The sequence below is a fragment of the Gopherus flavomarginatus genome, chromosome 3 (assembly GCF_025201925.1).
Source record: "Gopherus flavomarginatus isolate rGopFla2 chromosome 3, rGopFla2.mat.asm, whole genome shotgun sequence".
Classification (NCBI taxonomy): Eukaryota; Metazoa; Chordata; order Testudines; family Testudinidae; genus Gopherus; species Gopherus flavomarginatus.
This window is the reverse complement of record NC_066619.1, coordinates 202,490,727-202,508,924: the sequence shown is the minus strand read 5'-3', so window position 1 is coordinate 202,508,924 and position 18,198 is coordinate 202,490,727. Positions and strand designations below refer to the sequence as shown.

Here is an 18,198-nt window from a genome sequence, read left to right as displayed (position 1 = left end):
TGGCCAGCATTCCAGAGGACTTGCTTCCATGCTGATGATGCTTGTTAAAGAAAAAAATTTAATTAATTAAATTTGTGACTGAACTCTTTGGGGAAAATTGTATGTCTCCTGCTCTGTTTTACCTGCATTCTGCAATATATTTCATGTTATAGCAATCTCGGATGATGACCCAGCGCATGTTGTTCATTTTAAGAACACTTTCATTGCAGTTTTGACAAAAACACAAAGAAAGTACCAATGTGAGATTTCTAAAAATGGCTACAGCACACAACCCAATGTTTAAAAATCTGAAGTGCTTTCCAAAAACCCAAAGGGGTCGGGGTGTGAAGCATGCTTTCAGAAGTCTTAAAAGAGCAACACTCTAATGCAGAAACTATAGAACCTTAGCCACCAAAGAAAAATCAGCTTTCTGCTGGTTGCATCTGACTCAGATGATGAAAATGAACACACATTGGTCCACACTACTTTGGATCGTTATTGAGCAGAACCCATCATCAGCATGGATGCATGTCCTCTGGAATGGTGGGGTTGAAGCATGAAGGGACATATGAATCTTTAGCACGTAAATATCTTGTGATGCCAGCTACAACAGTGCCATGCAAATATCTGTTCTCATTTTCAGGTGACATTGGGCAGCATTATCTCCTGCTCGTGTAAACAAACTGCTTTGTCTGAGCTATTGGCTTACCAAGAAGTGGGACAGAGTGGACTTGTAGGCTTTAAAGTTTTAAATGATTTTACTTCTGAGTGCAGTTAATTCAGTTAATTCTACATTTGTAAGTTCAACTTTTATGATAAAGAGAGATTGCACTGTGGTACTTGTATTAGGTGAATTGAAAAATAATATTTGATTTTACAGTGGCAAATATTTGTAATAAAGATTATAAAGTGCACTGTACACTTTGTATTCTGTGTTGTAACTGAAATATATTTGAAAATGTAGAAAATATCCAAAAATATTTAAATAAATGGCATTCTATTATTAACAGTGCGATTGTGATTTTTTAAATTCCTTGACAGCCCTAATTAAAATACATATTTTTACTGCACTACATTGAATTATCCCTTTCTGAATACAGTATAATGCACCCTGATGTGCTGCTGCAAACATACATTTGAGACCTTGACTGGAACAATTTAGAACATATGCTCCAGTTTGTCCAAAAACCTCTTTCTGGCATATAGAAAAAAAATCAGTCTTGGATAATCTTCTCTCTCCTTGTTCCAATACCAACGAATCACATACAACCTGAACAGCAAGAGTGGCTGTGTTCTAAAGAGAACATCTATATGGCTCCCTAGGAACAATCCCCTTTGCCGCAGACATATTTTAATTTTTTTTCACTGAATCTTTTTTCATTTTGATATGACACAATCTAGACAGTTTCACGGCATGAAAGGGGGGAAAAAAGTTATTCTATGCAATTTAGGCTTAGTTTAAAGTCAATCCTGCCTAGAAACTGATTTCCCCAGATTTTGTCTAGCATCTCTTAACCTGCTAATACTTTTAATATTTTGTTCTTTTATATTTAGTTCTAACTACAGACATATGCTACTGCAATGGCTCTCAACCTTTCCATAGTACTGTACCCCTTTCAGGAGTCTGATTTGTCTTGCATACCCACAAGTTTCACCTCACTTAAACGACTTGCTTTCAAAATCAGACAAAAAAAAATACAAGTGTCTCAGCACATTATTACTGAAAAATAGCTTACGTTCTCATTTTTACCACATACTTAAAAATTAAATCAATTGGAATACAAATATTGTACTTACTTTTTAGTGTATAGTATATAGAACAGTACAAACAAGTCATTGTCCATATGAAATTTTAGACTGTACTCACTTCACTAGGGCTTTTTATGTAGCCTGTTGTAAAACTAGGCAAATATCTAGTTGAGTTGATATACCCCCTAGAAGACCTCTTGGTACCCTCAGGTATAAACATACCCCTGGTTGAGAACCACTGTGCTGTTGGATGGGTTTTTTTTTCTGAACAGGATATTACATGTGCTTTTTTGCTGATGACAACTTTGCATTCTGAAAGTTCTTGCAAAATATACTGAGAAAACGTGATCAAACCTCTGATTTCCAGGTGGAAGCAATCCTGAATTGATCTTATTGGGCTGGATATTCTAAAGCAATCAGGAAGGTTCTCTGTACCTTGAAGTCTTTAAACCATGATTTGAGGACTTCAATGGTTCAGACACAGGTCTGATACAGGAGTGAGTGGGTGAGATTCTGTGGCCTGCATTGTGCAGGAGATCAGACTAGATGATCACAATGGTCCCTTCTCACCTTAAAGTCTATGATTCTATGATCAGCCCAACTCTGCTTTCACTGAAGTCAGTGAGAGTTTTTACCATTGGCTGTAATGAGATCAGAGTTAAACCAATGTTAAGTGCTTTTGAAAGACTCACCCACTGACTCCACCTTAAAACCATCCAATCTTATGCCAGCACAATGAGGTGCTTTTAAGCCTCCGAGTATGTTGTCTACCACCATTTGACACTTATAGCAACATGTTAATCTGTACAGTGAAGTATATATGTACTCGAGAGAAATAATTTCTTACAGTAAGACCACATTTATCCCAAGCTCCCAGTTATTATGCCACCTGACGTCTGTTATATGGAAAAGATGGTCAGTAGTCAAAAAACTTCATTTCTCCACATTTATATTAGGATAATCAAAGTTGTACTGCGCTTAATTTCTTCCATTCACTGATCTTGTGTACAGTTGAATTAAAGCAGCAATACACCATACAGCAAAACCTACCAGTACTAACTTTTGTTCTACCAACATTGAGCTATTATTCCACATACGGAGTAGGTAAAGCTTTAAATAATTTTTTAAAAGGTTTACAAAGGTTACAGTGGAGTTTTTAAAAAAAACCAAATATGCAACGCACAAACACACCAAAATCTTACATATCTTTTCAATTCAACCAGACAAAGGTATCTGAATCCTAATATTGTGTCTCTCCAGCTAAGTTAAATATCAGCTAGTATCCTAAAAGCTCCCCTTGAGACAAAAAGCTCTTACCTCTCAGTAATGACCTCAGCTGTTTAGATTCTTCATAAGAGTGGTAACCTGACATACACTATTTCTTTAGCCTCAACAATGCACTTGTCAGGGTTCCCTCCCCAAGGCCCGTGCAACCATTTAGGTGACCTAGGCGGTTGCCTAGGGTGCTAGGATTTGAGGAGTGCCATTTTCTTCAGCAGCAACCGCAGTGGACAGATCTTCGGCCACCCCAGTTGCCGCCGGCATTTAGGCAGAGGGGGCTGGGGCAGGGGAGCGCGGGGAGGGCCACCTGCAGTAATTAAGGGGGGCGGGGGCGGCATGCAGGGGCACTCCCCGCTCCAGCTCACCCCTGCCCCACCTCCTCCCTGAGCATGCCGTGGCTACTTCACTTCTCCGGCCTCCCAGGCTTGCGGCGCCTAAGCTGATTGGCGCTGCAAGCCTGGGAGGCGGGAGAAGTGAAGCGGCCACGGTGTGCTCAGGGAGGCGGTGGGGCAGGGGTGAGCTGGGACGTGGGCTGGGGGGGGGCCTCAGGGCAGAGGGTGGGGAGCTGCCGCAAGGGGGGTGCCTCAGGGCAGAGCTGCCGCGGGGTGGGGGACGCCTCAGGGCAGGGGCTCAGGGCAGGGGGGCGCAAGGCGGAAGTTTTGCCTAGGGCGCGAAACATCCTTGCACCAGCCCTGTCCCTCCCCACTCTGAACTCTGGGGTACAGATGTGCAGACCTGCATGAAAGACCCCCTGAGCTTATTTCTACCAGCTTAGGTTAAAACCTCCCCAAGGCACAAATTCCTTTCCTTGGACGGTATTGCTGCCACTACCAAGTGATTTAAACAAACATTCAGGGAGGGGCCACTTGGAGCCCTATCTGCACCACCACCACCCCCAAATATCCCCCCAAGCCCTTTCACCCACTTTCCTGGGGAGGCTTGAGAATAATATGCCAACCAATAGGTTAACAGAGTGAGGACAGACCAGACCCTTGGGTTTTTAGGATACTAAAAACCAATCAGGTTCTTAAAAGAAGAACTTTATAATTAATAAATAAATACATAAATAAAATAAATAAGTAAAAGAAGCACCTCTGTAAAATCAGGATGGAAGGTAATTTTACAGAGTAATAAAAAGATTGAAAACACAGAGGATTCCCCTCTAGGCTCAATTTCAAAGTTACAAAATAGGAATAAATCTCCCTCTTAGCATAGGGAAAATCCACAAGCTAAAACAAAAGATAATCTACTGCATTTCCTTGCTATTACTTACAATTTCTGTAATTTTAGATAGATCATTTCAGTAGGAGCTGGGTTGCCTGCTTGGTCTCTCTCTTTGTCCCAAGAGGGAACAAAACAAAGAACACAAACAAAACCTTCCTCCCCTCCTTCCCCCCCCCCCCCCCGATTTGAAAGTATCGTTTTTCCCTTTGGTCCTTCTGGTCAGGTTCCAGCTACGTTAATTGAACTGATTAACCCCTTACAGGTAAGTGATTCTGTACCTCTGGCCAGGAAGGATTTGATATTACTGCATACATAAAGGTTGTTACCTTTTCCTTTATATTTATGACAGTACTGAACACTGGATAGTACACAATAGAGATTACAGTCTACTGAAATACATAAGTAAGTAGCATACTGGGAAGTACAAAAGATGGTGGAATGACAAGGATTTTAATGTTACTCTAAACACTTCTTGTGAGCATCAAAAGATAAGTGAATTTTCAAGTGGACAGTACAGTAGCAAGTTGCATTCACACAAGTTTACAATAAATTCTTCAGTTCTAGATAGGCCCTGGTACATGCACATTAACATGTCACTTCCTTTTGGTCTTCTATGTAAACAGCAAGTGCAGTATCAATTTAACAGCTCACATTCTCTAGCGTAGGACTATATGCTGCAGTTGCAAGAAAATGAATTTGATGATCTAATAATTCTCTCTCATTTCTAACTTCTATGATTCTAGGTCAAAATCTTCAAACCTTAGTGCCTGAAGTTTGACTTTTATTCTCAACGGAAGCTGCAGGTGCTCAGGACCTTTGAAATAAAGCCACTCTTATCTCAGTGCCTAAATATAATGTAAGAGTCAAACTTTATGCACTCAGATTTGAAAGTTTTACAGTATATATGACCTATTATCCTAAATGTAAAGGAAAAAAGTGTGAGGAAGCACCTATTCATAGTTCAAACACAGGAAATAGTCTCTGACATATAAGACTGAGTTTCTCTTATCACAAGAGAGCACATGACAAAGATGTCACGTCCAAGGATTTGTTTTAAAAAAATTAATAGAGGGATATAAATAAATTGAGAAATGAGAGGGGTTAGATTAAGTGGCACACAGGCAGAGAGATCATAGAATTTACAAGGACTGAAGAAGGTTAAACTAAAATCAGGCACCAAGCCAGTGAAACAGTTTTGACCTCCCTCCCACACACCAGTATTTATCCGATTTTAGTCAAGGGGATTTTTATTCACTTAATCCAGCATCATTGGAGGGATGAAAAACTACTTCCATAAAATAAAAATATATTTTATTTCCAAACCAAAAATACATTGTATTTAAATATTACCAGGCTTTGTATCAAATGTGCGTTTTCCTGCCCACTTGATAATAAAAACACAATGGTATGACCTGCAATGCAATATCCAAACTAGAATGAAAAAGGTAATAAACAGTAGGAAGAGAGGGGTTAATGGAGACGTGACTGCCCATTCCTACAACTGTGGCACAAATACATAACCATGTTTACTTAATGTCTCCCTGCCTTCCCCCCCTGCCCAAAGTCCCATCTTCTCTCAAATCTCACATTTAGCCCTCAGCATGTTTCTCTACGGCTGTCAAATGCACTTTCAGTTCCCTGTAACAGCACCTGACTGTCACAGATTCACTCCATTCGTTCTCATCTAGCCTAAAGTAGACTGTTCACAGAAGTCTTTACCAGTTTTCATGGGTTCGAGCTGTTACCAATGGAGAATGAAGAAATGAAGTGGTCTGTGAAGCAGGAGCAACATCTGTTTGGGAGCAAGAGAGTACAGAACATCTGGGACTCTGACCTACTAACAGATATTTTCCCATCTAAAATGAGGTATGGACATTTAACAAACATCCCCCCCCCCCCGCCATTCCTGGACACACGCAATAAACTAATCAATGCTAAAAAAGAGTCCATTATTCAATACTAGAGACTGTGCAAATTACTGCCCAGCATCTAAACTTCCCTTTTGAAAGCCAGTTAAATGAGAGACTAGCAAAAAAAAAAAAAACAGCCAATATCCTGGATGTGTCTCAGTCAGGGCATGACAGAGCACTTTTTGTTCTGCTGGATGAGCTCTTGCTGTTCATAGATAAGGGGAAAGCAGCCACACTCATTCTGTTGCACCTCTCTGCAGCAAATGATACATTTTATCACTATATATTCTTGTACTTTCTCACAGAAGATACATGGGTGAATGGAAATGCTCTAAAACGGCTGAGGTCCTTCCCTTTAGACTGAATTCAGGTGGTCATTATGGCAACTACCAAATAGTGTTTCCAACCCTCCAGGATTGTCCTGGAGTCTCCAGAAATTAAAGATTAACATTTAATTAAAGATAATGTCATGTGATGAAACCTCCAGGAATTCTACCCAACCCTACTGCCAAAGGCCTAGCATATGGACTCCCACAAAGCTCAGTCCTCCTCCCCATATCATTTAACATTTATATAAAGCCTCTGGGATAGCAGGTGAAACAACATAGGCTGAAATGTCAACAGAATGCAGATGATAGCCAGTTCCTGATCACTGCTCTCCAATGTGAGCATCACCCCATAATTTACTCACTGGCTACCTGAAGTCAGCACTCAAATGAAGAGCAGTTTGCTAAAGCTGAGCCCAGAAAACGGAGAGCTGTTGCTGGTAGAAAGAGAAGCATTCTGGAAAGTATACTCTTGCTGAAACATTCTGAACCATCTAGGGCATTTACACTCACATAGTTATGTTATGTTGGTTGGCAGCCCTCAAAAGTCTTTGGGACTGCTCAATGCATTTGGATACACTGGATACCTAAACTAGCAATGGCAGCATAAGATGCCCACTTCCATCTGCAATTAGCCACAGAACTCACCATAGTGATCCAAGTAATCATAAGATCTAGGTTCATTTATAGGAACTTATGCCCAGAAGCTAACACCCTGGAAAAGCTCCAAATGCAACAAAATGCAGCAACTTATTTGCTTAGCAAAACAGATTACAGTGGACACATCACTCTGGTGTGCTGCTTTCAAGTCTGGCTTTTCAGTTATTAGCCTTGTTCAGGATCTCTCTTCTGATAGAGTCCATCGTGGGATTGGCCCTACCACCTGACCACTCATCACAGTTACCAGTATGTTTCCATGGACCAGTGGAATAATTAGCTAATAGGAGGTGCCTCATGAACGCCAGAGCCAGAACTTTTACAGTATCTGGACCTAGATTATAGAACTTACTCCCACAAGAGGTAAAAATAACTACAGAAATCGAATTTAGATGTTGAGCTCTTTGGAACAGGGACTGTCTTGTTTGTACAGCATCTAGCACAATGGGATCCTGGTCCATAACTGGGATTCCAATGGGTTATTACAATACTGAAATAATAATAAATCACACACACACACACACACACACACACACACACACACACCAATAATGGAAGGGTAAGCAACTGTTATTTTATTTGATGGATGCTGGTATTATAGAGCGACTGTTTCTATTATACCAGTACCAAAACTGAGTCACATAAAAAAAATTGCCTTGAAAGTTTGTCACAAATTTCTTGGCTTATAGAACAAACACAGCACTCATCTTAGAACACAAGGAGAACAAGGTTTGCAACATGGCCTGCTTTTTATGCTTTAGAAACAGGCTAAGAAATAAGAAGAGCTGGAACATTCATGTTCCAAACCAGGTTCAATGAAACATTTGGAAATTGTATGACAGACATGGACTCAGAGTTGCTCTGTAGTAGTTTATGAAAACTGTGTGTTGACACTATTCCTGGAATGTTTCCTGAATGAATTTTAATAGGGGATTGTAAAGAAAAAACAAGATAAGCCACTTTTCTGCAAACCCTTGAGGGTTGGTGTACTGGGTACTGTATCCCAGGGCGGAGCCTAAGAGTGGCGGATTTGCAGAATTCTACCCTGGAAGAGGTAAAGGCACAAGATCTAACACCTGAAGGAGGGCATTCGAAGAGATCAGAAAGGGCACATTGGCACAACAGACCCTGTAAATTTGACAGTGTTCTTACTGTGCTCTAGAAAAGAAGCAGGTAAGCAAGTATAGAGACAATAGCAACTGAGCTGAGCAGTAAGAAAAGAATATCCTGAATATTATAAGATGCTTTAACCCACCTATTAATGAATAGGCGGTCTGCTCTAGTATTGTTCCTTTAAAACAAGTTTTAACCTTGTTGAGATAGATATCAGAGAGAGAGAGAGAGAGAAAACTGCTGTGGTTCTCATTATCCCTGCTATCTGAAAAACCACCATTGTTATAAGCTAGGGTGATTAGTTTAGCATGCATTACCTGAAATCATTTCACTTACATTTCCATCATGGTTGGGGCAGGAGAGAGGTTTTCCTGCAGCAACAGCTGTGACAGTCTCCAAGATGGAGGACTCTTCGATGCTGTTGTCTGGCGTTCGCTGCAGGACATCCATCAGGTTAGTGATGAAGAAGTTGTTCTGGAGTGCAGAAACCCCTTTCTCTGGCAGAATGGAGGTCTGCCGGCACACTGGGCAAGAAAGGGTTAAACTGTGGGCTGGAATGTAATTCTGCAAGCACCTGTTGGGAGGAAAGATTGAAAACAGAGAGTAGCATCAAAACCCAAGAGCTCTTAGAAATACTTTGTTTTTTAAAGAAAATCATTTTTAACCAGCAACAGCTGTAGTTTGTATAGCAAGGGTGAAAGCGAGCCATCATGAAGGTCAGGAAGGAATTTCTTCTCTAATCTTTCCTCCCACTCATACATCCTACTCCTACACACAAAGAATGCAGGAGACTAGATTTGATGTACCCAATATCTGATCTGATAGGACAAATATAAGTTCCTTCAAGAGTTTGTGTCTCTTCAATCCATTGGTTAAGCTGCTGTCTTTCCCAAACAATTCTCCTTGTTTAATTTTAATCTTTGGTTTTAATATTTTAGGGCCAAATCCAGTTCCCAATAAAACCAATGGGAGCTTTGGCATTGACTTCTGTGAAGCCAGGATTTCATGCTATGTGCCTTCTACAAAGGCCCTCAGCCATTTTATTTGGCTCACTGTGGAAAGCAACCACTATGTGCCAGAAACCATTTTGCTCTTCACCCACACAAAACTGAAATTATTATACTTCAGTGATATTGGCAATACCCACTGCAAATTGAGCTAGAAAGTGATGTTTAACACCTGAACTATATATTCACATGAAGAACCATTTGACTTTAATTCTCCAATACTTCTGTATGTAAAATAAGAAAGTCTACCACAAGCTAAATCTCCTGGGTCAAACAAAGGATTCTAAACTGTATTTTTTAGACTGACTTTTCAAAAACCACTTTTTCCTTCTCTCCTCAATTTGGTGTAAAATATAATTCTAAAATAGTGCTAGCTGCATTGGAGAGACAGTCAGACCAAAAGTGGAAGTCAGATATATTTTCAGATTTCCTTTCTGAGGGAATTTTTTTTACATACCATGCATTACCTACACTGTGAAAGAATGATCGTTAATTACAAGTCAATATTTTAATATGGCATGTCGAAAAGTTGGACATTCAAGAATTATTTCTCTACTTAATAAAAACAACATTTTTATTGCTTCTAACAGTGGACTGATCAGTATAAAACTGACAATCTAAAGGCTTGATTCTGATTGCACACCATTTTCATGTTGGTGTAACTCCCTTTATTAGCTTTATTGATTTACTTCTAATTTACAGTGGTATAAATTAGACTGAAGTCAGGCTTTAAGGTCTCTAAATTCTATGACAGGCTAGGAGATACAGAACTTTCAGTACTGTTACAAGCAAAGGCCATTCCACTCCCAGTACATTTGTCATTCAGAAATAACATCTTATAGAACCACAGTAAATGAAAAGGACAATGGATTTTAATATATCATTGACCTGATTCTCGTCTCATTCCTATGTAAATCAAAAAACGTCATGGACTTTAATAGAGAGAGTTACTCATCACTGTAAAGCCATTGAAAATATAGAATCAGGCCCACTGTATCTCTGAAGAATCTCTAAGATTCCTTCAGGAACAGTTCTTCGCCATTAACCAGAAGCCTTTTACAAGCAGGTATTTCAGCTGGATTTAGAGAGCTAAATACAGCCCTATAGACCTGAACTCAAGCTGCTAACCCAAGTTGCTACGTCTCCTCTGATATTTTAACCCAAGCTAGATAACGCTGGTTAGCTGACCCCAGTTAAGAACACACCTGTTTTTGAAGTTTAGACATACTCTAACTTACAGAGCAATAACTATGTTTGGTCCTGGCTCTTTTTAACAAGGCAAAACCAGAAGGGGACGGTGGACTGAAAGAAGGGAAAAGCATACAACATTCACTTATAAACATAAAAATTTGGGATTCCAGATACTCTGTTGCTGTCTCCTGCTTATTGCCCAATATGAACAATGGCAGTTCACCTCCCTAATCTTGAATTTAGAAGCATGCTTCAGGATGACCTAGACAGACAGAAGGTATATGGTTGAAGATAATCGTAGGTTTGCGGGTATGCACTGTGATAACTAAATGAATGAAAAACCATGAACCAAAAACATGGAAAAAAAATAGCTCTTACCTCTCACAGAAAGTGTGCAGACAGGGAAGTACTTTGGGGTTCTTGTAACGTTCCAGGCATATGCTGCAAATCAGAAACTGTTTGTCAATCTGTCGCACCACAGGACTTGGGATGTTGGAGCCTTCACTGGCCATCCTAGACCATTGACATATGGGTCCTGATCCCTTCTACCCTGCACACTGCTGAAACAGAGGGAGGGAGGGGAAGTTTTAATCAGCTTGAAATGCCCATTTTAATAGCCAGTTCTCCAATACACTTCATCCTGATTTAGAGGGCAATATTTCCATTTAGATCAAAATACAGAAGGAAAACTTTCAAAATGCCATATCACCACCTACAGCCTGGAAATGGTCAGCCATTTCTATCACACTATATAATAAAAACCTGTGTCTCTGTGGGTTCTCTGGAAAAGTATGTTGCAGTTGCATTGTAAGAGTTACAGGGCTGCCTGTGCTGCAGCCATTGTCAATTCTTCCATACTCTGTGATTCAAATATGTCTAGGAATCTGTCTACCCTGGCAATAGAACCATTTTTAAACATGGACCTTTTTAAAAATAGCTTCATATCAGTTTCTCCAGCCAGAGCTTCACAAACAGAACCATTTTCTAGAGTGTGGAAGACAGTTTGTGGAATGCTTGCACTGGGATGGCACAAGCCAGCTAAATGACTTTAGTATAAATCAAATTTTAAAGTCAGTTGCCCAACATAGTTTCCGTGCTAGTGCAGATGGAGCCAAAGATGGGACATGTTTGGTTTCTGGTAGGGAAAGGAGCCTCAGCTTCAGAACCAACTGAGTGCTGAGAAGGAGAAGGTGATCAGATACTACATGAATGGGTTCAGTAAAGTAGCCTAGGTTAGGTACCTAGGAGACCCAAAACTAACACATCATCCTGCCCATCACAGCAGTTGGCACCAGCAGCAGTTGACAGAGAAGGAAGAAGGAGATCCAGGAAACAGTCAGAGAATAGCTGTAAGAAATAGAACATCCCCAAAAATGAACATCCCCACATTTCTGTGACTGAAGTCTGCTCATGCCATCATGGCAAAAATAATGTAAAGGGGGAGAACTATGTGACAATCTGGAGACACAGCAGCAAGTTTTTACTCCTCAAGAAATAGGGGTCAGAAACAGAATTGGAAATCCTGCTCCTCAGATAAGACAATGGCCACAAAACAGGGTCATCATAAGGAGAAAAACCTGTCTCTGAGTCAGTGGAATAATACAGAAATGATAGACGTACATAAAACAGGTAATAGTTAAGGAGAGAAAATGCGGGGAAGAAAAAAGCAGCAGCAGCATCCAACAAAAGGAACTGAAAACTACATGTTAAAATGTATTAGGAAATGCTAGCAAAACACGCGCAGCAAAACTGCAGGCACAAAAGAAGTGTTGTAGGAAGTCAAATGCAGTAATTTATTTTCCTTCTAACCAATAAACACAGCACTATTCCTGCACTAGAGATATTCTTGGTTTGGCAAACTTCTTGCACTGGCTTTTTAAAGAAGCTGGAGTCCTCTAGGGATCACCTTGTAATGAGCAAAGAGTCATAAAATTATTCACAATTAAAACATTAAGTAGTATGAATTGAAGAGAACATATGCAATTTATATGCGGGGGGGGGGGGGAGACTGGTCACTGGTTTCCCTTGTTTTATTATTTCAGCTCTAACATTAGTGGTTACAGTATTAAATCTTATACTATATTTTTGGTTCCTGTATAAATGTGTTTTAAAAATGTATTTCTTTATTGTCACTGTTCTGTTTCAGTTTTCTCCATAACAATATAAATGCACTTAATTGTATACGTGAACTTATACCAGGTGCATGTGCATAATGCACACACAGTTGATTATGTGATCATGTTACATGTTAAATGTTTGAGTTAAAAAAATAGCTTCCAAAAATAAAAAAGCCAAACCAACCAGCTTCTGAAAGCGAGATCAAAAATGGAGTATTAGACAAATATTAAAATGCATCAGTCCACTGGGATGGAAGGCTTGGGGAGTTTCAAAGATGTGATTGGAAGGAAACGTATTTGATCATTAATTCACAGTTCCATCTGCTCCCCACTCTGTACTAACCTGAAATTAAAAAAAAAAAAAAAGAAAACAAGAGTGAAAAACAGAAAGACTGCCTGCATGCACTAAAAAGCAGGTTACAACCAGGATATGGGTGTCAAATGTAAAAAGTAACACCCTCAGCCATTTCATGTCTGTAATATAAAGAGCATTCATCATAGTAAATGAAATTCTTAAAAGAAAAATATTCCTCAAGTCCATTGCTGCAGTTATTACTCAGGCAAAAACTCTCACTATTTGAATGGGAATTTTGTCTCATTAAAGATTTCAGGATCTTTACAGCTAAAATGTTTAAGTGAATGCAGAGACTTATTTACAGTCAAAGATCTTTCAGCTGTCTGATCAATTACAGTTCCGAAGCTCATTGTAAATCGAATATTTTATACAGATCTCATCCTATCCACTTTAGGTTTAAGATATTAATCATCCAAAGAAACCATGGACAAGAGTTTAATAATAACTACATTCCATTTAAAATGTTCAATACACATTTTGTCTAGAACACAGCAAGTCCGGATTGTGTCACTCTGCTGAAATGAATGGGTTTCCAAATGTGCAACTTAAGGCAGAATTTGGTCCAGTTAGGGTTTTTATTTTTACGGAAGCTTGTTTCGCTGGTTCTCTTCCCTCTGTGACGCTGCCCCCTCATGTATACTTTTAGGAGACAGACTATGGATTTCAGACAAACTGATATATCATGGGGTATACAGACTGAAGTTATTTCTGATTAAACCAAACAAATGTGAGTGTCTTCATGCTACAAGCTTTTTCTTTTCTTTTTTTTTTTAAAAAAACAAAACAAAAACTATAGTGAGCACCTGTCATTGCATATAACCAGACTGAAATAGCTCAACAAATTACAATCTTAGTCCTTGATTCTGCAAACACTTATGTATGAAATTTCATACATACCAGTCGTTCCAGAGAATAGTTTAATATGTAAGTGTTTGCAGGATTGGAGATTAAATGTCTGATCCTGCAACCCTCACTTGTGCAAGTATCCCACTGAGCCAAATTCATCCTGAGTGTAATTCTACTAAATCAATGGCGTTATGCCAGGGTGGAATTTTACCCACTGACTACTAAAGGAGTAATCAAGGACTACTTGTTTAAGAGCTGCCTCTCTTAAATAACACTCCTAGAAATTGGTTAAAAGACCATTTTTATTTTGTTTTATGGCAGCAGCAGCACTACACAGTGTTAAAACAGCCCTGAAATATAGGATAATTAAGGATCTAGCCAGAGTAACAGTAATTTTTAAAAAGGACAACATTATATAATCCCATCTTTTGATTGTCACATTTAGCCAAAACTTCTGGAACTCTTTATGTGGTTTAAATTTAAATTTTTTACTTCCAAATATCCTCACTGCAGAAAAGCCATTTGGCTAACATTTGGGTGCAGACTACTGCTTTGTTTTACAGAACACAGGACCTTCTTTTCCTCTATTAAAGGCATTAGAGACACAAGGTAGGTGATGCAATATCTTCAGGTCTGCTGAAGAAGAGCGCAGTGTGACTCTAAAGCTTGTCTCTTTCACAATCTGAAGTTGGTCCAATAAAAGATATTACCTCACCTAACTTGTCTCTCTAATATCCTGGGACCAACATGGCTAAAACTACACAGCATGTTAATTTAGTTGCCAACTCTCCAAGGTTGGCCTGGAGTCTCCAGGAATTAAAAATTGACCTAATCTTCAATTAAAGATTATGTCATGTGATGAAATCTCCAGGAATACATCCAACCAAAATTGGCAGCCCTACATGTTAATGGCATTATAATCTAGCTTCTGAACCAGGTGGAATAAGAATGGCCCTCAGTGTTTAAAATTAATGTAAGACCTTGGGAGTCTCAACATATATATTACAGATCTCTCTCTCTCTCTGTAGAACTCTCTCTCTAAAGCTGAAGGTGTGTGGACTATCACATAAAAATACATCAAAAACCCCATCCTCTGATTTTATGAGCATGCCACTTTGGAAACCCAGTAGATCTTAGCTAAACCAATTCCAGAATAAGAGCTCATAGAAAAAAGTAGTATTCTTTGTCACCCACCCACTGCTCAATGATTGCATTTTGTCTCTTATCTTTCTGTATGGAAATATTTATCAATTTTCACTCAAAATATCCTTTCAAGCTCAAAGAAAAAAAAACAGTTCTAATAGTTTAAAAAAATCCCAACCCTAACAAGTGTACACAAATTCAGTAAGAAATGTCAGCATGCAGCCCCACCCTTATGGAAAAGGGCATCCAGTAGAATTTCATAGCGATAAAACCCATTAGGGTTCTATAAATGACATCCTATAAGACTTATTCTAAAAAAACCTGTACAGTTTAATAGAGAATAAATATTCTTCCTACAGCTCTTTTCTGAAAAAGAAAAAACCACACAACCTTTAGACTTTCAATAGATTCATACGTTCCAAGATCAGAAGGCTCCACTGTGATCGTCTAGTCTAGCCTCCTTTAGAACATAGGCCATAACACTTCCCAAAAATATTTCCTAGACCATATCTTTTAGAAAAACATGCAGTCTTGATTTTAAAAAAATTGTCAATGTTGGAAAATCCACCACGACTTGTGGTAAGTGGTTGCAATGGTTAAATACTCTCACATTAAGAATTTATGTCTTATTCTCCCTATGCTTCTACAACAGGAATTTAATTATCTATAAAGTCCTGTAAGATTGTCCACATACAAAAAAAAATTATAATTACTTGTTAAATTCCATAGTTCTTTTTTATAAAATGGGAGAACTCTCCCTCCTTGAAGACAGTGCTATCAAGGAACTCCACCCACCCAGAACTGCAACTAAAAGACTGAAAGGCTATCAGAATAAACCAAATAATTTGCTGTTTCCTTGTCTGCTGCTTATCAATGATATACAGAACCTAGGTCTATTCATGTATTATGAATGAATAGGTTTCCAATGGCAACATTTACAATGGAATTGTCAGAAAGATCTGTAGGAAAGGATGGGTGAGTCTAAATCATGCTGCTTCAGAGATAGCATTATACACGGGTAAACTTCCATCAACCAGATATTATGCCTACCTGTCTACCTGCACAGGAATAAAATGAGGAATTCGATCCAGTTACAGCCACAGCTACAAAACTGGTCTCAGAACACAAAGTCAAAATACAGAATAAATTAGTCATTCTCATCAACATACAGAAATCTAGTACACTTGTGTAAAAACTCATTTTTGCATTCCGGTCTCTCCCACCCTTGTAATCAGTTTGGTGCCACTGTTTAAAATATAGAGCAAGCATCTTCATTTACTACAGCATGCAGCATCATAAAGAACAAACAAACAGTGCCAGAACAGAAGGGGTGACCCAATAGTAGTCACCAGGCATAATACTGAGCAAATGAACATTTCAGACCTACCCATTTTTGTAGATAAATAGCTTAATCAGTGCGTGCTGAGGATAAAATCCTTTCAGGGATGGAGCTGCAGTTCCTCAGTAATCCAAACAAGCAAAACATTATTCTGTAAATATTTCAACTTTAAGAGTCTCAAGCATGAAACTGTTTAACAACCCCTGACAGCACAGTCATTATTAGAGGCACAGCATATTTTTTGCTCTATGTGGTGATGCTCCATTCCACAGAGAAGACAGGTGTAAAGAAAAATGGAAGAAATAAGAGGAGGCCCAGTGAAGTCATCATGAATTTTTTTCCTCCCTGGGTCATTAACAAGTGGGAGACCCTTTCAGGATTCAAACCAATCAACCTTTATTTAGCATATCTTTCTTTCACGCAGCCTGTGTTGAAAGACTGCACCAAATTGTGCAAGGGATTGTGGGATAGGGATGCAGCAGAGAGCTGCAATGAGATTCGCTGTTTTTTTTTCCCCCTTCCTCCCTCCCACCCCCTCTTCCCTAGTCAGCAATCAGCTGTTTCAAGGCTCAGGCAGAGCCATTGAATTTGGTCACTAGAATGTTATTACAGGATTAGCAGGCGGAGACAGCTACCACTGTGCATCTGATGTGCCAGTGCAGCTAAGAAATACATATGCAAATATTACTCAGATCAGAATAAGGATTTAATTTAGAGAGGGGGAGTGAATATTACAGAACATCAATTATCAGGACAGTCACCACAGATAAAACGAACACAACATATATAAAGAAGATAAAAGCTTAAGACTAATGCACTTCACTCTGATTTTCCAGTCTTTAGAGCCCTATGAAAAATATATCTTCCTTACCCCAACTTTAAGATAGGAGAGAAAAGTGTTCTGTGATTTCCCCAGATGTATAAAAGCAGAACAAGAGAATTGCTTAAAAAAATAAAATAAAAATAAAAAAATTGTACTTCTGGCACATAAACCAACAGAAATTTCATGCACCACAAACGGGGTATTTCAGCTTACTCAAACACAAGCAAAATGATAATACGGCAGCAATTATTATCCTTATTATCACCTTAAATGCGAACAATCAAAGCACAGCTGACGATCTGCTGAGGTATTTTTTTAATCAATCAGTTTTGTGCCTCACTCCCCTATTCCATTTACCTGTCAAAAATGAATAAATAAAAAAATAAAATAAAAGCTTGTTTTCAATTTTATGTCCTCAGGTGTGCAAAACAGGTCACTGATCCCATCAGAAAGATGTTGAGTACACAGAAACTACTGAAGTCAAGCAAAATAAAATTAGCTTTGTCCTCTAATATAACAAACAGCCATGATCTTTTTGCATACATCTCTAAATATATGAGTCTATGTTTCTCTTATGCAAGTGTTCTAGCTACCAGGTGTTATTGAAGTTCCAACACACACAAGGACTCTAAGGATCCATCCACATTAAAAAGATAAAAGATTATTTATCACTTAATTGGACCAGGCAAAATGCTCTTAGAAATCAGAATTAAAAACCTTGGTTCTAGACTCTTTAAACATTGTTTATAGAATATAGTTATTCCCCATCTGCACTGACCAGGCAAACAGCATGCAAGCCATATTAGAATACACCAAACTTAAGCTCATTAATATTGCTTTTTCTCAAGTGTAAGCAGGCTCTCAAAAGTTTGTCAAAGTTTTCTATAATCTATCACAAGCTCACCCTGTGCCTTAAGATATAAGCAGAGCTAGTCAAAGAACAGAATTCCCAATTCATTGGAAATTCTGAGATTTCTAAAGTTTGTTTTGTCCCAAATCAAGACCAAAAACATAACATAAAATAAAAAAGTTGAAATAGCATAATTTTTCTTGAATTGAGACATTCCAAATCATTGTTTTGACTTTATCAATGTTTATTTCATCTTTATCATTTTGACTTTAATATTATGTGATAAGT

General features: G+C 38.7%; 1 protein-coding gene across 16 annotated transcripts in view; it reads right to left on the bottom strand.

Annotated features, from left to right (window-relative positions):
* Window positions 1-18,198, bottom strand: part of TRIM2 (tripartite motif containing 2) — a 119,424-nt gene that overhangs the window by 41,186 nt on the left and 60,040 nt on the right. For 6 of the 16 annotated variants that reach the window (XM_050946387.1, XM_050946386.1, XM_050946383.1 and 3 more), the window contains exons 2-3: window positions 10,816-10,997; window positions 8,576-8,813 (exon numbers count right to left, since the gene is read on the bottom strand). In XM_050946387.1, coding sequence (XP_050802344.1) covers window positions 8,576-8,813; window positions 10,816-10,949 — 372 coding nt within the window. In that variant the 5' untranslated portion in view covers window positions 10,950-10,997. Of the gene's footprint in view, window positions 1-5,952; window positions 6,302-8,575; window positions 8,814-10,815; window positions 10,998-16,285; window positions 16,654-18,198 lie in introns of those variants that run through there. The other 10 variants (XM_050946396.1, XM_050946397.1, XM_050946400.1 and 7 more) reach the window with 7 other exon arrangements.